Source organism: Corylus avellana, chromosome 7 (genome assembly GCF_965113065.1).
Source record: "Corylus avellana chromosome 7, dhCorAvel1.hap1.2, whole genome shotgun sequence".
Classification (NCBI taxonomy): Eukaryota; Viridiplantae; Streptophyta; class Magnoliopsida; order Fagales; family Betulaceae; genus Corylus; species Corylus avellana.
Window position 1 is genome coordinate 14,549,300 of NC_142496.1, and position 20,742 is coordinate 14,570,041.

Genomic DNA, 20,742 nt, shown 5'->3' on the forward strand with positions numbered 1-20,742 from the left:
AATAAAGAATATATTAAATTTCATTTTTACAAATTGCATCTTTCATGGCTTCGGGCTATTTATTTGGGGCCCTTGTCTTTGCTGACCTCTAAACCCGTGCAGCGCTACAATTGTAAGATTTTTGAAAATGAATGACAGCATGATCACCGAATAGTGTCATTGTTCCGTGCCCCACCTGGCTTCTGGTGCGATGACAGGTTTGGTTAGTTCCTTCGGAGTTGGGGGATAGCGAAGAGGAGGACGGAGACTTTTGGGGTGGGGAAGACAGAGATTGTTGGGGTGGGGAAGACAAAGATTGTTGGGGCGAGGAAGATGGAGTTTTTCCTTACTCTTTGGGTGATTTTCCCCTGCCACCTGTTTGGATTGGGCTTTGATGGGGAATCCGTGTGAGGGGATCGATACCTTTTTAGAGATTACTCCTAGGAAGGTGAAGGGTAGAAGGGAGTTTCTAAATCTAGAATGCTCCATCAACTATGATGCTAAGGGAGCATCCTCTAAGCAGGGGAAAAGGCAAGACACCTTTCTAGTGTTGAGTGCCTTGGGGGGTTTTGTTGTTTTGTGGGTTTTGGGTATGGGTTTGAGGGCTCCGAGTTAAGGGTTTGGGTTTCTTGCTCGTTTGGAGCCTCTTGTGTATACTGCCTGTGTACTTATGGGTGCCTTACGCTTTTTAATAAAATGCATTACTTATCAAAAAAAAAAAAAAAAAAAAATTGTGTCTTCTTTGAAAAGTGTGCATGGGAACTTTTTGGGGAAGATTTTTTTTGGTGGATTTTAGTGTTGGTTATTATTTGTTGCCTAGATTAACAAATGGATAGGAATGATGTGGCTTTAAGTTTGTCTGATAAATAGCATTGATCATTTTCAGGATATATATATATATAATTTTTCTTTTTTTTTTTGGTCTGTCTTTGATCTGCGACAGGGGATGGAGAGAATGGTGAGGTGGGGGTTGAGGGTTTTTCAGAGTTTGTGCTTAGTGCGATGGGAGCCGTTCCCGTTAGGGGGTTGTCTTTTGGGGGCGACGAGAAAAGACGTGCGGATCTTTTTTCTGTCATTGAAGAGGGTTGGTTTCTTGAAGATGGGGTCTCTGCTTCTAAACCTAAGGGCAAGAGGGAGCTTAAAAATTTGGAATGCTCCCTTACTTTTGATGCTAGAGGCAGTGGCTCTAGTCGGTGTAAAGGGGGGACTGCTTTGCGGGTTTAGGACTTCTTTGGGGTGTAGGGGTTTGTTTTGTGGGTTTAGGGCTTCGTTGGGTTTAAGGGTTCTTTATTGGGGGTCTTTTTTCTCTTTCTTTTTTCCTACGTTCTCTTCTATACTTCCTGTGTACTATGGTTGCGCCCCTTTGCGCTTTTGATATGCAACTTTACTTGTTAGAAAAAGAGAAATAGAGTCCATCTGATAGGTGCTTTCATCACTTGCCTTTTCTGTTGTTCATGAGGAGTCTTTAAAGTTTCATGTTTGCAGTGGACACTTCTGCTGATTTCTGTTTTTTTTGTGAAACTCAAGTACATTGCTTGGCTGACATATTTTTTCTGATTGTATTTTAGTCTAAATTCCTATTAGTTTCCTCACATCTATACTTCTGTGCTCCAAAAAACATTGTATTTTTTCAGGTAGCTATTGAAGTAGAGCGAGAAGAAGATGAAGGTGGCATGGTGGGAGAGACATTTACAGACTATGTGAGTGTTTTGCTTTTCTAGACTTCATAATTTGAAGTGCTATTTTGGGATTTTCTCTCTTTTCTCGTGGTGCCTTATGAATTTTTATTTTAAGCTTTGGAACCAGGATTTCAGATGATTTTTTTGTGGTTCTTTTTGCAGCGCCCTCCAAAACTATCTATTGGACCTCTCCATCCAGATCCCATTGTGGAGACATCCTCCTTATCTGCAGTGCAGCCACCTGAACCAACTTATGATCTAAAAATTAAGGATGACTTGGAAAGTTCCAATGCTTTGTCATGTTTGCAAATTGAGACATTGGTTTATGCCTGTCAGGTTGCTTTTATGACCAAACTTGTGGTTGATAATTCTTCCTCTGCTCCTTTTCTTGTAAGATAATGTGAATTTCCATGACAGAGACACCTCCATCACCTTCCCAGTGGTGCTAGGGCAGGATTCTTTGTTGGAGATGGAGCCGGTGTGGGTAAAGGTCGAACAATTGCAGGATTGATATGGGAGAATTGGCACCATGGTAGGAGGAAAGCCTTGTAAGTTTTCAGTTACAATCTCTGTGTGCATGTATTTTTGCTTATCAACTTTTATTTTGATTGTTTTGGGGGAATGTCTACTTGATTTTAATTGTTCCTTTTAAACTATGATAACTGCATATACTGCTGGCAGTACTTGTTATGTATTTTAACTCGTGTTTTGTAATTCTTTTTCTTCCATTTTTAATGATCTTACACAGGTGGATTTCTGTTGGTTCAGACTTAAAGTTTGATGCAAGAAGAGACTTGGATGATGTGGGAGCAACTTGTATTGAAGGTTAAAAAGCCTTAAATTATAGTTATCTTAGAAAATAAATTATATGAAAATAATTTGGTTATTTTCGACGGTAAAATATTCTCGCTGGAGTATTATAATTCTGAAAAATGCTTTACTCTAGACTTGCGTTACACTATGTAATTTTGGAGGATGGAGGGTGGGGATTGAAAGGATTAGAAAAGATAGAGATGTGATGTGACGTTCGCAAATCAGTTGTAACAATCATCAGTTATCTCAAAAGCTTAAACTGATAAGAATGAGTAAATTTAATCATATAATCAATATTTTTCACTTCTCCTCATGTGTGGGCTCAAACTTTCCCTGTAATAAGTGAGACATAACATGTAAAATATTTAATTGAAATGAGAGGTAAACTGTGGAGTCAGGGTTCGAACTCAAGACCCTTGGCTTTGATACCATGTTAAATCACTACTTATCCCAATAGTTTAAGTTGATAAGAATGGGTAAATCTAATCATTTAATCAATATTTTAACAGTTAGAATATTTATCTATTTGTTTTACAAAAAAAAAAAAAAGAAAAGAAAAAAAAAGAGAGCCCCTTGCTTGCATGATTTCTTGGTATTTTTCAGGATTTTAAGTTTTTCCCTTATTTACTTTGTATATGGTTACCTCCTTATTTGTAGATGTGACGTTGCATGGTTTAACTCTTCATGTGTATGTATGGTTCAATTTGTTAAAACAACACGAAGAAGAATATTAGAGAAGCACTTGTAGGGCACAATGCCATGCTAGCTGCTTAAATATAGCTTTGGGTTGCCAGTTGTGTGGATTTTAGAAATGTCAATGGGATTGTTGCCGTTATTCCTTGCCTGGTGTGCTATATGTTTCTAAAATGTATATATTATTGTGTACAGTGCATGCTTTGAACAAGCTGCCTTATTCTAAGCTTGATTCAAAGTCCGTTGGGGTCAGGGAGGGAGTTGTGTTCTTAACATACAGCAGCCTAATAGCATCTTCTGAGAAAGGTCGGTCTCGTCTGCAGCAGCTTGTGCAGTGGTGTGGATCAGGATTTGATGCTCTTGTCATATTTGATGAGGTACTAGTCTTCAATTCAGAAGGGTTTTCTAATGGGACTCGATACTTCTAGCGTAATTTTTTTTTTTTTTTTGTATAACTGATGCAATTAATTGTTCCAAGGTTTCAATATTTTCTTCTATCTTTCATTGCTAAGGGTCAATGGCTTCATTGTAGTGCCACAAAGCCAAGAATTTGGTACCTGAAGCTGGAAGTCAGCCAACACGAACGGGTGAAGCTGTTCTTGAGATACAGGTTTGTCCTTAAAAACTGGACATAGTAAACACTTGTTTGCCTAGAAGGTTCCTCTCTCTCTCTCTCTCTCTGAGTCATCTTTCTGAGATTGTCAACTTTTATTTTAGAGCCTTTGGTATTCTTATACTTATCTCGTATGGTATTTGCCATGGGTGTTGCAGTGGAGTGATTTTAAAGATATATACACACACATAGACGTGTATATATATATATATATATTTTAAGTTTGGGGAGTTTCTTCTCTTTTCTTAAGTTAGCTATTATCTTTCGTTGGCTCAAGCTACTGGCACACAGAAAAAGTAACAATTAAAAAAATTAAAAAACCTTAGCTTGTGTTAGATGATGCTCCATAGAAAAGATATTAACCGAAGATGATAGAATATGCTACTATTGTTGTAGAAGGGAAGATAATTGTTTAATTAGGTTTTCCCTAACTCTTAATGTTCAAACTTTTTGAAAATCACAGGCTCGACTTCCTGAAGCTCGTGTTGTTTATTGCTCAGCAACTGGTGCATCTGAACCACGCAATATGGGTTATATGGTCCGCCTTGGTCTTTGGGGAGCTGGTACCTGTTTCCTAGATTTTCGTGATTTTCTAGGTGAGTTTTTTTTTTGGGGGGGTTTCACTAAATGCTATTTTTTCCTTGTTACAGTTGTGCAATTTATTTTTATTTTATTTTTTTCTCTAATATATCTTATGTCAATGAAACAAGTTTTTTTTGATAAGTATTTGACAAATATCATTAAAAGCGTAAGGCGCCCCTGAATACATAGGAAGTATACAAAAGGAAAAACCTAACTAGAAGTAGCAAAAACAACAAGGAAATCACTATAACTATTCGTCAAAGGAGAATTTAGTTGATTACTTATATTAAAAGTGAACAGGAAAAATAAAGAGTTTACTAGATTATGATGCTGCTTTAGTTCAGTTATCTTACATCCATAGTTAATTGTTGACATATTGCATCTCTTATCTTGTTTTGAATGATTGAGCCTGTTGCCACTCACAGTTTGGTCCTCTTTGCATATTCCCTCGCCATTTTAAAAAATTCAGGAAAATCTGCATTGAGGCTTTTATTCCCTCACCATTTTATGCCTCTCCGGGCATAAAATTAAATTGATTCCTTTTATAATATGTAATGATGATTTGTATAGAGATTAGTGCATGTACTTTAATCCACAATGCAGACATGGACTCCGTTTGTTAAAAAATTCTTGTCTTCTATCTTTTGCTTTCTATTCTCAAAACAAAAACATTAACAAACTACCAAAACATAAAACACTTCTAAAAACTCAAAAACGGTTCACCTTTATGTCACATTAAAACACTTTTTCAAATCAAAAACAAAAAATACCCCTCCCAAAACACATTCACAATAAGAGCCATGGTGCCCTGTCCTTCTTAAGTTGTCTTTTCCATAGGCCTCCTTGATTTTGCATCAATGCTATTTGAGTCTTGAACTCTCTTTTATTGTTTTCCTCTTCACAATGCCCATTGATGTTTGCCAAGGAGAAAGGCTATAAATTTCAGGCATCAATTTGAGCTTCCACAAATCAACCACTACTTGTGTGGCCTACTGATTGCTTCACCAGTTTACCTTATGAAGCATTTGATAGGTTATCACCATTATCAGAGCTACTTGTAAGGATATGTGCCTAAAGTGCTATGTGTAATTGCCCTTCCTATTTGTCCTATCATTTCTCTTTATACTGCCCCCCCCCCCCCCTCCCCCAACTCTCTCTCTCCCCTTTTATTTTCTTTTGTTTCCCTATGCACCTTCTTTCTTTAGGTTTCTCGACCAAATTGAATTCTCAACTTGTTCCAAGCTCCTAGGCATGCTTTGAGCTTGAAGCTTAGTGAGGCTCAGATATAGAATTTAATGGTGTCAGCGACGGACCTTCACATGGCCAACTCTTAAAGCGTGAATAAGGATAAAGCATATGGCTAGAATATGATGGTGATATGACATATTTGGAATACTAAAAGATGATCTGAAATATGCTTACTTCATGCTTGTGGGTTAAATTATCAAATATGCTGTAGTTTTTGCTAATGCTATATATATATTTTTTTGATAAGTAATGTTAATTCTATTTAATCATGCAATCTTCTTGAATTTCCACTTTGTCTCATCTCTTGTGCTAACTGCAGCGACACTCTTTCCTTTTCTATAGTTTCATATTTTTAATTGCCAGAAAATTAACTGCTCAAGTGAAAATTGTGATTGCAGTGTAATTTTCAAATTCGTGGCTTTAGTTGAAAGAGCTGTTCATTGCATGTAGATAAATGTATGCATGCATGCAGAACCATAAACTCACAAACACTCATGCATTAATTCATTTAATTTTTTTTAATGTTGAAGGTAAATCATATTTCATTCTTGGTAAATGGTTGCTATTCATACAATTTGCTTACTCACTTATCAAAAAATTTGCTTACTCTCTTTGCCCCATTCCCCCCTCATGTTATTTTTACATCACTTTGTTAATTTTACTTACTCTCTTTGCCCCATTCCCCCCTCATGTTATTTTTACATCACTTTGTTAATTTTACTTACTCTTTTTGCCCCATTCCCCCCTCATGTTATTTTTACATCACTTTGTTAATTTCCTTTTTAAATTGCTTATCAAAAAACTTTCCTTCCTAAATTATTAAAATTTTAGCTGAGCAATTTCTAACAAAAAATTATTTGCAGGTGCTCTTGAAAAAGGGGGTGTTGGAGCGCTGGAACTTGTTGCCATGGACATGAAAGCAAGGTTAATATTTGTGTAAAATTGATTTAAGTAAAATATTTTATTTTTCTAAATCATATTCTCCACATGCCAGGGGAATGTATGTATGTCGTACACTTAGCTACAAAGGTGCAGAATTTGAAGTTGTTGAAGCACCATTAGAAGCTGAAATGATGGTATGAGGCACTTGCTTTGCTATATTGACACTGCATTAAAACCAAATCCTTTCTAGTTATTATAGTTGGTATGTATGTATTGCCACTACAAGCAATGGTAATAATTTGACGCACGCATGCTTCATAATCTCTGTTTTCTGCTTTTTCTTAATGAAAATTAAGTTGGTCATTCTCAGTAAAATTGCTTAGATCGTTCTGTTGCTCCTGGGTGGGGTTTAATTTGGTGATTGTCCATGACGTTGTTCCCCGCACCCCCACACACTCCCCCCCTCCCCCTCCTCTCTTCAAATAATTGAGGACATTGTTTATTGGTTAGACCATACCTGGAAGTTGCACTCTATTTAAATAAATGCTGGAGGATCAGAGAGTTCACCAGCCGAACTTATGAGGCAAAATTCATGCAGATACAAGTTTATATAACACATGCTCACACTATTTGTATGTGTGTGTGTGTATATATATATATATATATATTTGTTAGCAATCAATATATATATATATATATATATATATATATATATATATATATATTTTGGACATTGTTTATTGGTTAGACCATACCTGGAAGTTGCACTCTATTTAAATAAATGCTGGAGGATCAGAAAGTTGGCCAGCCGAACTTATGAGGCAGAATTCATGCAGATACAAGTTTATATAACACATGCTCACACTGTTTGTGTGTGTGTGTGTATATATATATGTATATCTGTTAGCAATCAATATATATATAGAGAGAGAGAGAGAGAGATTATTACTGTGTAACAGAGATTGTGCTAATTGTCCTGTTTTAGCTTAAGGGCTGAGAACTACTGGCTCCTATTTGGATGTGCCTGTGTTATATGAATGCTTTTTTGCGGCTTAGCGGCTGGCTTTGCTTCATCTTTAGTGAATGATCATTGTTAACGACTACATTCAATATCTCCTAGAAATGTACTTTAAACTCCATAAAGCATCATCTCTCATTTTTTTTTTTTTTTTTTTTTTCAAATTTGCAGTTATTATTATTATTATTATTTTTTCTTTTCAAATTTGCAGTTAATTTTTTTTTTTTTACTATTGATTTTTCTGAAGATCTCTTGTGGTATCTTATCCTAAATTATTTTTCCTTAGGAAATGTACAAAAAAGCTGCAGAGTTTTGGGCAGAGTTACGTGTGGAGTTGCTGTCAGCAAGTGCATTTCTATCAAATGAGAAACCTAATAGCAGTCAGCTGTGGCGATTATATTGGGCAAGCCATCAGGTATATGGGCCTCTATGTCATTGGTACCGGTTTAACATGGTTAACATTTTTGGCATTCATTTTTTTTTTTTTTAAGTTTTCTTTCTTCAATCATTTAGTTGCTATTTCTTTTCTCCATGTGCTGTTGTAGCGTTTCTTTAGACATATGTGTATGTCAGCTAAGGTGCCTGCTACTGTAAGACTAGCTAAGCAAGCATTGATGAAAGATAAGTGTGTGGTGATTGGCCTTCAGAGTACTGGAGAGGCCAGGACTGAGGAAGCTGTGACAAAATATGTGCGTTTCTATGGTTTTGTATTTGGTCTATGCATATACTATATTTTCTATGGTGTTTGGATGGTTTAATATTCATTTTTGAATTCTTTTTAATTCCTTATCTTGAATAGGGTCTTGAACTTGATGATTTTATTTCTGGGCCTCGAGAACTCTTGCTAAAGTTTGTGGAGGAAAATTATCCTCTGCCAGAAAAGCCTGAACCACTGCCAGGCATGTAGTCTGTTTATATACTGGATTGTTTGTTCCTTTATCATACACCTATAACTGAGGTTCACTTCTGATTTTAAAGGAGAGGAAAGTGTTAAGGAGCTTCAACGGAAAAGGCACTCAGCAACTCCTGGTGTCTCTTTAAAAGGGAGGGTTAGGAAAGTTGCAAAATGGAAACCTGCAAGTGATGGTGAAAGTGATGAAGAATCTGAAAGTGAGTTTCTTCAAACTGGACACTGAAGGATCTGGTGCATTTATCTTTTTCAACTACCTTCTCTTCTGTGGTATAAGGGCTTTGCATAATCAGATTTTATTTACTTCTATTTTATATGAAAATTCAGTGCATCATTACCTTATCTTCACCTTAATAAATGTCTGATGTCTTTTTTTTTTTTTTTTTTTTGCCTTGTTATGAGTGCAGCTTCCTCTATAGTCTTCATAGCCTCATAGGGTGCATCACTTTTAGACTATTTACTAGCAATTGTTGGCTTTATCAATATTATCGTTCATAATATGTTTACATGACTTTTTGATATTTTTTCCATTTTTGGTTAAGTATTTCTTTTGTATTCTTTTTGTTAGTTATATATATAAAAAAAAAAAAAGTTTTCTTTAGGCGTTTCTGCTTTTGATGATGCATATTATCCAATGAGACAAAAGTTCTGAGCTTGTTAAACTACCTGCTTTCTTATCACTAAGTTTCTGTTTTATTAATGCAGCTGATTCTGCTCATACTGAATCTGATGATGAGTTTCAGATCTGCGAGATTTGCAATACTGAAGAGGTAATTTTGTTTGGAGTGTGCAGCTGGTTTGTCTGCAATATGTGACTAAATGATCATATTCTTCTGTGCAGGAAAGTAAGAAATTGCTCCGATGTTCCTGTTGTGGCCAACTGTTCCATCCTGCTTGTTTAGTCCCACCTGTCATAGACATAGTAACCGGAGATTGGTCATGTCATTCTTGCAAGGAAAAAACAGATGAATATCTTCAAGCAAGAGATGCCTATCTAGCTGAGCTTCTGAAGAGGTTTTCCTATTCCAACAGTTCATCTTTGGGGGATTTAGGGGGGTCTGGGGTGGTGGTGGTAGTTTTTTAAGTTACTACTTACTAAAAGCAATTGTACGTGTTAGGTATGAAGCGGCTCTGGAGCGTAAGACCAAAATTTTGGAGATAATTCGTTCTTTGGATCTTCCAAACAATCCTTTAGATGACATTATCGATCAGGTGGTGTTCATTTGCTATGTTATCATTTTCATGACTTGTTTATAGTGTATGGTATGTATTTACATACCTCGGGGCTTTTCAAGAGTTTCCCAATATTTTGCTGGAGGGTAGATCCAAGAACTTTTTGCATTTGAGTTGAACACATGGTGATGAATAGTTGTAGGCTTAACATAAAGACCTATTGGCTCATGACCTCTGCAGTGAACCTTAATGTTTGCGGTTTGGAAACCTGTGAAAACTGAAGATAGTTACTTGCTTCTGTCTGTCAGATGTAGTTAGTTATTTGACTTCCATCAGTAGCACTAGAACTGTTATCAGCTGGAGTTACTGAATATGCAGAATGACCTACTGTTTAGAAATCAAAATAAGACTTTGCTAACAAGAGTATTGTGTCTCTTAAGTTGATGGCCTATGAAGTGGGATTTGAATCGGCAAACCTAGTAACAATAAATAAGTGAATGCAGCAACATTAGGGGTGAACATCTTCCAATTTTATGCTCTTGAGCATCATATTTGTCATGGGAGAGATTAATAGAATTAATAGTGTATGTCCTTTACAGACATGTGCTATAGCTTGTAGTTGGCTGATGGGATTTAGCTTTTCTAGGTGATGACGTTGTGTAACTAGCCCCTCTTTTTTTTTTTTCTCAATACCAACACTAGAATAGTTTAAGCCTATTATTTAATATAGATTATCACATTTGCTATATAGTGTTAGAATATAAATTAAATGATTAAATTCATCTCTTCTTATAAGCTTAAGCTTTTGAGATAAGTTGTGATTTAGCATATAGGTCCTTAAATTCCCTATAACTTCAACATCATGGCAACACAATAGCAGGTCCACAATCCAAGCATGACCATGAGCACCAGCTGGGTGACAATAACTGCCTAGAAATCCCCACCTATGCTCTTGAAGTGGTGGAAAGTAAAGCTATGTTTTCCTACATGTGGTTGCTGACTAGGACAGAACTCAGAATACTGTGGCTCTGAGCAAATGAGAGCATGCATGCTGAGTGAAAGTGTTTCTGATCACTTTCTAGGATCTTTTTTTTTTTTGGTTGACTGGATTCAGTTCAGAAAGACTAAGAAGCCTTGAACTTTCTATGTGGGTTTTCTGAATCTAATTCACAAATTGAGTGACGATGCTGTCACAACTCATATCTGAGTCTTTTTTTTCATGACAGACGCCAGTCTTTTAAAAGCTCAAATTTAGTTTTTATGTTACTGCAATTTGTTGCCTCTCATTGTTTTTGTCGCCTCTCATTCTTATATGCACTGTTCAACTTATCTGGTTTTTATTCTGGTACATTGGGTATCTGGTTAGTTTACAGTCAAAAGATGGCTGCCTCCTACTGCATCTGATGTTATTGTCCTTGTTGACCACGCATGTAATTTTAATGCAGCTTGGAGGGCCTGATAAAGTGGCAGAAATGACAGGGAGGCGAGGGATGCTTGTAAGGGCCTCTAGTGGAAAAGGTGTTACTTATCAGGCACGGAACACGTGAGTTTGGGTATCTTTCATGCTGTCATGGTTGATTTCTTTTTTATGCTTGCTAAATTGCTATTTTGAATATTGCTTTAGAAAAGATGTTACCATGGAGATGGTCAACATGCATGAGAAACAGCTCTTTATGGATGGTAAGAAGTTTGTTGCCATCATCTCTGAAGCAGGGTCAGCTGGCGTTTCTTTGCAGGCAGATAGAAGAGCTGTAAATCAGGTATGTTTAGTTTTGTGAAACTTTTCTCATATGCAGGTCGTGGTTCTTTTCATGGCATACTGTCTTCTTTCTGAGAACTGAATATATTATCCCAGTAGGCTTTCAGATATGTAATTTTATTTACTGTTTTCTTTTCAAGTTCCCTTTTCTCATTGTTTTCATTTGACATATTTTGTGACAGAAAAGAAGGGTTCATTTAACACTAGAGCTTCCATGGAGTGCTGACCGAGCAATTCAACAGTTTGGAAGAACTCATCGGTCAAATCAAGCTTCTGCACCTGAATACAGGTTGAAAAGTATTATATGTTTAACGGGCTCTAATATAAGTTTTGTAGTTGCATTGTTTTAATTGTTGTTTGATAAATGGGTCAACTGATAGCTACGATAGCTTGGTCCAGGAAAGGGGAGAGAAAGGGGGGGTGGGTTGTATAACAACAGCAACAGAGCCTTGTTTGGGCAAAGGACTAGCAGCAACACCTTACACAGCTACTACTACCACCTGCTATAGCAGCTGCTCTAGAGAATATATACATCATAGCACCATAGCACCATATCTATACAATCAAACTAGCATAGTCTAGCAGTACATGGACATCAACCTAGTCAACCCTGATTTCAGTAGAGAAGCCAGGCTCTTTGCAACGAAATGTTCTGTTGAGTCTTCTTCACTCTTCTTCATAGGTTCAATCTGCTTCTGGCACAAAGGCTCACTCATGCAGAAGTATACTAGCATCTTTGCTCGTCTTTTGGAAGGCTTGATCTTCAGTAAACCAACTACCTGTTCCTTTACGTAGATGACATTGGAATGGACCTGTAGCTTGATTCTGGGGCTTACATGGTTGTTACTGTTTTTTAGTACACCATCATGTATGATAGAGGTTGGAGTTATTGGAACAACTGGGGGCAATTTAGAACGTAGGGCTAAGATTAAAAAATGAAGTTTGTGCATCGATGCAATGTATGGCTGCTGATAGAATGAGGAAATAAGATTATACACCTTGTATTATCAAAAAAATAATAATATAGTTTGTAGAATGCTTTGTTGACTTTGAGTTGATTGTAAATTGAACATGGTACCCCAAATCATTATTTTTCCCATGGAAATCAAGGAAATTTTATGCTTATGTTGGAAACTCTTTGGATTGCTCTCTAGTTTCTTATTCTTTGAGCTAGATGATTTTTTTTTTTTGACAAATAATTTCATATCATTAATAAGCGTAGAGGGTCACAACCCTAGTACACATGGAGTATATAAAGATGAACCCTTAATAGGAAGAAGAAAACAAATTCATGAAATCTGCTAAAGTAGGAACATCCAAGCTATGATGAGCTGGTATTGAAATATGCAACCTGTTAAGCATAGACTTCCGCAACTCTACCGTCGAAATCTCGACATCCTCAAAAAGCCATGCATTTTCTTTTTTGGATAAGTAATGTTTTATATATTAAAAAGTGTAAGGCGCCCCTAAGTACATAAGAAAACCAACGTTGCCCACAAAAAGACCCCATTAAGAGAGCCCTAATCCCCAAAAAAACCATAGGCTTGCAAAACAGACTCCTGAAACCCAAAAAAAGCCCTAAACTCGCAAGGCAACCCTAAACCCTCAAGCTACCTTGCCTTTGCGACTTTGCCCCGACTAGAGCCACTACCTCGAGCCTCAAAATTAATGGAGCATTTCAAATTTTTGATTTCCCTCTCTCCCTTAGTATTTGAGGTAGAAACCCTATCTTCACGATACCAATCCTCTTCAATGTCTGAAAAAAGATCCTTAAATCTTTTCTTGTCATCCCCAAAAGACAACCTCATTGTGGGAGCAACTCCCATCACATTGAGCACCACCTCGGAATAGTCCTCCACCCCCACCAACGAAGAGGCCACCATAGCCTTGGTCAGCAACTTCTTATTCATCTTCTTATTAAGCTTCACACCTATATTGTTCTTCACTCTTCGAGAATACCCATGCTATGACTTGGAAACAGAAATATAAATAGGTGCCCAACCCTCCGACAATACAAGACGAGAGAGACTAAGTCTCATACCTAGTTCAGCCACCCCTGAGGAAGAACCACCAGAGAACTCTAGAGAAATTGTCGTTGAGATGAGATGAGAGTCTTGTAACTCTGTTATCGGAGGACCCAACTTCTGAGAAGAAGAGCAGTAGAGTCTTCCTTAGTTGCCAATGTCGATAGGGACGTCTCCTTCACTTCAGGTAGAGATGAAGAAACGGTTCTCGACCCAAAAAACCCCCGTCGGAGCAAGCCTTTGAGAAGGTATCCGATCAGCCTTGTTGGGAGCTTCCTCCACCATCGGAGATACAGAAACCACTGCAGCCTCGATTTTCTCTGGATACATACTCATCAAAGTCTAAAGACTAGTTGGACACTCCACTGCAACGGCGAGACCTTCACTGGGTTTGTCGGAAAAGCCATTTGAAACCATTGAAAACAGCGCAGCTAACACCAATGACTCGGGGACAAGCTCCACACCTGAGAAGATCACCCTATACCACTGCCGTCACCCTCTCCATAGATGCGTCCCCATGACCCGCTACAAAACCCGGATCCAACTCCTCACCCGAAAGAGAACTAAGGCCCGACAAGGACCTAGATAAGGGCTCCCGGCTTTGGATCCAAACCCAAATAAGGGCTCTAGATACGGACTCAGAATAAGAGGCCTAACCTTCTTCAGTGAGACCTTAAGCCCAACCCTCATCTTTAAGCCGCGAGATGATTTGGGCTTTAGGCCCAGCCCGGTAGAAAGAAGCCGGTCCACATTAGCTCTAATATTTTCGAGAACCCTTTTCAACGAACGCGACAGCCTCATCGTCTTTAACACTGGAGCGCCGCCTCCTTGTAAAAATCTCCTACCCAGCATTGAGCCAACCTTCTCCTTCTGAGAGGGCGCACCACACTCAAGCTCAAAGCAATTTACCGATGATCTCGCCTCCTCACCACCATTCACTAACCTAGAACAACCCGCCACCGGAACTAGATCTAAGTGATTCACGGACAACGGCTTCAACTCACCAGGTGTTGTTGAGAGCATTGCCACATAGGAATGAGTAGACGAAAAACCACCACCGCCGGAGATAACTCCAGAGACCAGCGGCCGATCCTTTGCGACGGTGAGCACTAGCAAGTGCCGTAGCTCGCCAACAAAACGACGCCAACCCCATCCTCCATGGCCCTCAGGGAGCCAGATAACCCCTTTCCGTCCTCCCTGAGCAAAAACAGCCGCCTTTAAGAAACGATTGGCCTTATTGCTACCCTTATGAACCATCAGAACCTCCACCTCCTCACGAAAAGATTTAACAAAATCTTCCTTCCCCTGATACAACTGCCCCTCCTCCACTGTGTCTGCCAACCAATCAAAGCACCGAATCCCCAGAGAAATCGATCCACCTAACCTTTTTCTCCTTTCCTCCAAACAAATCCTTGACTTGCTTGTTTTCGCCGAGAGATAAAAGGATGTAGCTTCCACCGTAAAACAACGTTCCATCTCAACCTCACTGATCGCATCTCAAGGACCAGAAACTGAAACTCTAGCGGGTCGCGTCTGCACGCGCCGCTGCTAGAGGAGAGGGAGGGAGATAGAGAGTTTTATCGCCGAGAGAGAGAGAGAGAGTTGTAGGGTTTAGTTTTATCGCCGAGAGAGACAGTGTGTTGTAGGGTTCACAAAAATCAAAACAATGGTCAAGCTGTGCATTTCTCTACGCCAAATGCACCACATTACACACAACGAAACTAGCCTCCATATTTCCTTAACTAGACCGCACCCAATCGAACCACCCCAGCTTGTCAATGAATCCGCTACTTGTCTCAGCATAACCCGCTCTACCCTAAACAATGTATGAATGTAACTCCATAGTTCACTTGCAACTTTGCAATGAAGCAAAAGGTGATCAATGGACTCCCCATTCTTCTTACACATACAACATTACTCAACCACCACAATATTCCTCTTTCAGAGATTATCATGCATCAATATTTTCCCTAAGGCTGCTGTCCGCCCAAAAAAGGCCACCCTCGAAGGAGCTTTTACTCGCCAAATGCTCTTCCATGGAAATACAAGACGAGCCTGACCAGATAACACCTTATAGAACGACTTCACCTCGAACTTACCCCTCTTGGATGGGCTCCATCCTAATTGGTCCCCCTCTCCATGAGGTAACTTGAAAGAATACATGTGCCCAAAGAATGATAGTACCAACTCCATCTCCCAATCTTGGACTCGTTACATGAAAAAGGACATTCCACTCAATAACCCCATCATGACATTGAAAGTTTTCCACAAAGTCGGAAAAACATGCCTCAACGGTCTATCACTACACCAAATATCATGCCAAAAACTTACTTTAGACCCAACCTCCACTTCAAAACGAACGAAGTTGGAAAAATTGTCCCACCCCCTTCTAATATGTCCACCCCAATAACCTCCTTCGAACACCAACCACCCCTCATACTCTCATATTTAGCTGCGATCACCATTCACCACAAGGCCTCGCTCTCCATAGCATACCGACACAACCACTTCCACAATAAGGCTCTTTTAAATTGAAGCAGATTCCGAACACCTAGCATTCCCGCTTTTATCAGCGTGCAGATCTTCTCTCAATTTACCAAGTGGAATTTTACCTCATCCCCAATGCCACCCCAAAGGAAATCCCTTTGGAGCCTCTTGAGCCTATTAGCCACTCCCACTGGAATAGGAAATAATGATAAGTAATACTTAGGAAGATTAGAAAGGGTAGTTTTAAGTAGAGTCAACCGACCACCCTTAGACAAATATAATTTCTTTCAACCGGCCAACCGACGTTCCATTTGCTCAATAATGCCATTCCAAATAGACGTGGCCCTTATAAGAAGCACCCAGCGGCAAACCCAAATACTTCATAGGCAAAGAGGCAACTTGACACCCAAGAATATTAGCCAAGTCTTCGACATCTTAAACCGCTCCCTATAGAAACAAGTTCGGATTTACCCAAATTGATTCTCAAACCTGACACTGCTTCAAAACACAAGAAAATAAACCGCAAATGTTGAATTTGCTCAAACTGTGCACACAGAAAATCAGTGTGTTATCAGCAAATAGTAAATGAGACACTACCAAAGCTTCATTGTCCCTTGACTCCACTGAAATCCCTGTCAATAGGCCCTGCTCTATTATCGCAGTCAACATTCGGCTCGAAGCCTCCCTCACCACCACAAACAAAAGTGGCGAAAGTGGATCCCCCTGCCATATCCCACTAGAGCTATTAAAAACCTGAAGGAGTTCCATTCACAAGAATGGAAAATCTCACCGTAGAAAGACAACAATATCCAAGCGCCATTTCTCCCCAAAACTGAGGCCTGGATGCTACATTTAAAGTTGACATCTTTGATGCTTTATAAAGTTGTTGGATTTGTTTGACAAAATTAATTTCTAATCCTATGTTTTGCAGGCTACTCTTCACTAATCTTGGTGGAGAACGCCGATTTGCATCAATTGTTGCCAAGAGATTAGAATCTCTTGGTGCCTTAACACAGGGAGACCGCAGGCAAGTTGGACTTTGTTTTTGGTTATAAGATCTGGGAGAAATGGATTGCAACCTTATGCTTGAATGAATCCTGTGTCTTAGTGTATGTGGTTGAATGCATTGCAGGGCAGGGCCAGGGCCGTCTTTCAGTGCTTATAATTACGATAGTGCTTATGGAAAGAGGGCCCTTGTGGTGATGTATAAAGGGATCATGGAGCAGGTTCTTTTTATCTTAATTTATAAGATTTACTGGAAAATAATATATTCTCTTCTATTGATGTGTAGTGGAAAAAGATAAACTGAATATTGTTGGAAATAACTAAGTTTCATTTTTTCAGGATTCTCTGCCAGTTGTACCTCCTGGATGTTCATCAGAAAAACCAGATACCGTCCAAGATTTTATTGTGAAGGCAAAAGCTGCACTTGTGTCAGTAGGAATAGTTAGGGACACAGTTATTGGTAATTTTTACTAAAATTATCTTCTCACATTGAGTGGAATAGAATTGTCACAATTTAATAGTTATAAAAAAAAAAAAAAAAAAACAATTTTGTTCTTGCTATATAATTAGTTTTGGATTATACTATAGGCACAGTGCACAATCTTGTAACATCACTTTTTACTTGGTTTGTTTGTAATTTTTGAGTTTTATTCTTGATGTAGCTAATGGAAAAGATTCTGGAAAGTTGTCTGGCCGTATTGTTGATTCGGACATGCATGACGTTGGACGTTTCCTCAATCGGATTTTAGGACTGCCGCCTGATATTCAGAATAGGTCTGTGGTTTCTTGATTAAAAAAGTGATATGTTCATCGCAGTTAGATTTGGGCTTGTTATCTGAACACGTCCATCAAAACACAGGCTGTTTGAGTTATTTATCAGCATCTTGGATCTCCTTATTCAGAATGCACGCATTGAAGGAAATCTTGACTCAGGCATTGTTGATATGAAAGCTAATGTCATTGAATTACAAGGAACTCCGAAGGTTGATACTTCTGCTGGATCTCTTGCTGGCTTTACAAATTTGATTGTACTAATTTCTTTTTTCTTGCAGACTGTTCATATGGATCAAATGTCTGGGGCATCAACAGTGCTGTTTACTTTCACTCTTGATCGTGGAATCACATGGGAGGTAAGTTTTCCATTTCAAATTACTAGCTGAATGGTATATTGGCTTTGGGCAAAAACAACAATTGTGCAATTCATTTGCCTGTCAGTCTGCAAGTACCATGCTTGATGAGAAGCGAAAGGATGGGCTTAGTTCAGCGTATGATGGATTCTATGAATCTAAAAGGGAGTGGTTGGGTAGACGTCACTTCACTTTAGCATTTGAAAGGTATCATACTTGGATCTTCCATCCATGTTTTTCTTGCTTGTATATCTGTGCAATCACACACTTATCAAAAAAAAAAAAAAAAAAAAAATCTGTGCAATCACAATTTTACATGCATAAATCAAAGAAGAAAGCTATAGCAAACTATTAATGTCCTGACTTCCTTAATTGCATATGTATATATTTATTTTTATATTTTTTGGGTTCAACTTGCTAACTTGTTGGCTCGTCTTCATAAGTATTATACTATTTCTTAAAATCCTAAGTTGATCAATAATAACATTAATTTCTTATCTTGAAAACAATCAAGGAATATTGCATGTAGTTTTTTTTTGTTGCAAATTCCATGTATATTGCTTGTATGTTGGTTTGTCTTCGTAAGTATTATACTATTTCTTAAATTTTAAGTTGATCAATAATAACATTAATTTCATATCTTGAAAACAATCAAGGAATATTGCATGTAGTTTTTTTATGCGAATTCCATGTGTATTGCTTTTATGTATAGCTTTCCTCTGGTTCTATAAAATTTTAATTACTTATCAGAAAGAAAAAGCAAGGCATGTTCCACCACCTTGATTATATACTGGGTTATGATTCTAAAGTTATCCTAAGTTATACATATTGTATTTTAGAGTAGAGGTCCCAGATGTTTGGCAGTGTTAGGATGAAGAGGAACTGATCTTGAATATTATAATATCTTAATTGAGCATATTATTTAATTCAGTTCAATAAATATTATTTCATTACAACAAAACTGGACTGTGTTTTGATCATTTTAAGTGATTACCTGATTTTCTCATTCATTTGGTCTATTTTTGTTTTGTTTTCCGTTGCTTATCTTGCCATTGTACTAACAAGTAGTTACCTACTTTGGTTGCTCATCACTAGAGTGAAAGTATTCGGCATCTTCCTTTTAAAGGGATAAAATATCAAGTTAGTTACAGAATAAGAATATGTAGTTTGATGTTCAGGTTTTTCAAATGCATCTAAATCAAACCCTTACCTTCTTATCTCTGTTGCTTATAGTCTGGAATAAGATGCAAATGGACTAGTATTATCGCATTTTTTGAATGTTGCATTTAGAGATTCTGTGATATGTACTTTCACCGACACGCATTCATGTATGCATATTTACTTATATATAATTCAAATCAGTAAAACCATGTGCCTGATTTTTTTTTTCTTTCTTTCTTTATTGTTTTGCTTTGAGTTGTGATTCAGTTCTGCATCTGGAATGTTTAAGATAGTCCGTCCAGCTGTTGGGGAGTCACTAAGGTATAAAAAATGACAGTTAAAAGATTCATTTAACTTTGCACTTAATGTCTAATGTTTGACCACCTCATTTTTACCTTCTCCAGGGAAATGGCTCTGGCAGAGCTTAAAAACAAGTACCGTAAAATGTCATCTTTAGAGAAGGCTCGTAGTGGTTGGGAAGATGAATATGAAGTATCATCTAAACAGGTTGTGATTGTTGATGAAGCTATTCTTTTGTGGTTGTAGCGATTTCTGTTTAGAATAAAATCTGATATTCTTAAATCACCACTTCTCCTAAAAACTTAAGCTCATAGGAAATAGTGATTTTTATCATTTAATTAATGCAATGGTAAAAGTTTCTCATTGTCATCCTTTAAGTGCTTGGTTCAATTCTTTGGAACAGCCACTTAACGGAAAAATGCTTAAGGTGGCGGTGTATTTGTGTATTTATGTGTATGAGAATACTGGAGTAAGATGTGTCATTTTTGTTAGTTGTTTTATTCGTTGTATTCATTGTATTACCTGCTTGACTTCTTGAATCTTTTTCACAAAATTTAAGATGTTTGTAGCATCAATTAAACTCAGTCCATCTATCCTGTGCTAACCCTAGTAGATTCTAATCTTCTTCTTCTTCTTCTTCTTCTTCTTCTTCTTCTTCTTCTTATTATTATTATTATTATCATTATTATTCAGCATAGCTTATTATTATCTTTACCTGCAGTGCATGCATGGCCCCAATTGTAAGCTTGGCAACTTCTGTACAGTTGGCAGAAGAATACAGGAAGTAAATGTATTGGGTGGGCTTATCCTTCCTGTTTGGGGCACCATTGAGAAGGCCCTTTCTAAGCAGGTAACCTGGCCTCACCTGTTGCTTAATTGATAGAGTAGAGCCATGTGATTTTGTAATTTACAAAAACACATAGGTATAAGATGGAAGCCTTGTTTTCCAATTTGGGATTTTCTTTGATTTTTTATTTTGGAATGTGAAATAAGTATTCAAGATTCTTGTTAGTGTTGTATTTATTTACTGGCACCTTCGGTGTGCCAGTAGATGTACAAACCAAAGGGGAAAAAAGGAAGACGAGACATTTTTATGTCGGGCAAAGCGGAGCAACATCTAGAGTTGGATTATGAACATGCAACAAGTGTTGTGCAGCTGACATTAGAATGTAAACTATCTCCTTGCTTTAGGGGGTCCTCTGTTTCAGTTAGTTAGTCAATCTTCATTTTTTTTTGAAAAAAAAAAACAATTCAATGGATATTTTTAATTCCCTTGTACTTCCTCTTTC

The 20,742-nt window shown here is 37.8% G+C and overlaps 1 protein-coding gene across 4 annotated transcripts in view; it reads left to right on the forward strand.

Annotated features, from left to right (window-relative positions):
- EMB1135 (RING/FYVE/PHD zinc finger superfamily protein) overlaps positions 1-20,742 on the forward strand; it is a 28,158-nt gene that overhangs the window by 4,899 nt on the left and 2,517 nt on the right. The window contains exons 2-30 of one of the 4 annotated variants that reach the window (XM_059597822.2): positions 1,614-1,679; positions 1,821-1,994; positions 2,076-2,206; positions 2,407-2,483; positions 3,360-3,541; positions 3,697-3,774; positions 4,241-4,373; positions 6,471-6,531; positions 6,602-6,683; positions 7,794-7,922; positions 8,053-8,196; positions 8,307-8,406; positions 8,486-8,617; positions 9,123-9,187; positions 9,259-9,431; positions 9,536-9,629; positions 11,036-11,133; positions 11,215-11,350; positions 11,532-11,638; positions 16,792-16,887; positions 16,993-17,086; positions 17,205-17,325; positions 17,528-17,639; positions 17,725-17,848; positions 17,918-17,995; positions 18,081-18,199; positions 19,421-19,474; positions 19,558-19,660; positions 20,175-20,303. In XM_059597822.2, the coding sequence (XP_059453805.1) occupies positions 1,614-1,679; positions 1,821-1,994; positions 2,076-2,206; positions 2,407-2,483; positions 3,360-3,541; positions 3,697-3,774; positions 4,241-4,373; positions 6,471-6,531; positions 6,602-6,683; positions 7,794-7,922; positions 8,053-8,196; positions 8,307-8,406; positions 8,486-8,617; positions 9,123-9,187; positions 9,259-9,431; positions 9,536-9,629; positions 11,036-11,133; positions 11,215-11,350; positions 11,532-11,638; positions 16,792-16,887; positions 16,993-17,086; positions 17,205-17,325; positions 17,528-17,639; positions 17,725-17,848; positions 17,918-17,995; positions 18,081-18,199; positions 19,421-19,474; positions 19,558-19,660; positions 20,175-20,303 (3,192 nt within the window). Of the gene's footprint in view, positions 1-1,613; positions 1,680-1,820; positions 1,995-2,075; positions 2,207-2,406; positions 2,484-3,359; positions 3,542-3,696; positions 3,775-4,240; positions 4,374-6,470; positions 6,532-6,601; positions 6,684-7,793; positions 7,923-8,052; positions 8,197-8,306; positions 8,407-8,485; positions 8,618-9,122; positions 9,188-9,258; positions 9,432-9,535; positions 9,630-11,035; positions 11,134-11,214; positions 11,351-11,531; positions 11,639-16,791; positions 16,888-16,992; positions 17,087-17,204; positions 17,326-17,527; positions 17,640-17,724; positions 17,849-17,917; positions 17,996-18,080; positions 18,200-19,420; positions 19,475-19,557; positions 19,661-20,174; positions 20,304-20,742 lie in introns of those variants that run through there. The other 3 variants (XM_059597823.2, XR_009440547.2, XM_059597824.2) reach the window with 3 other exon arrangements.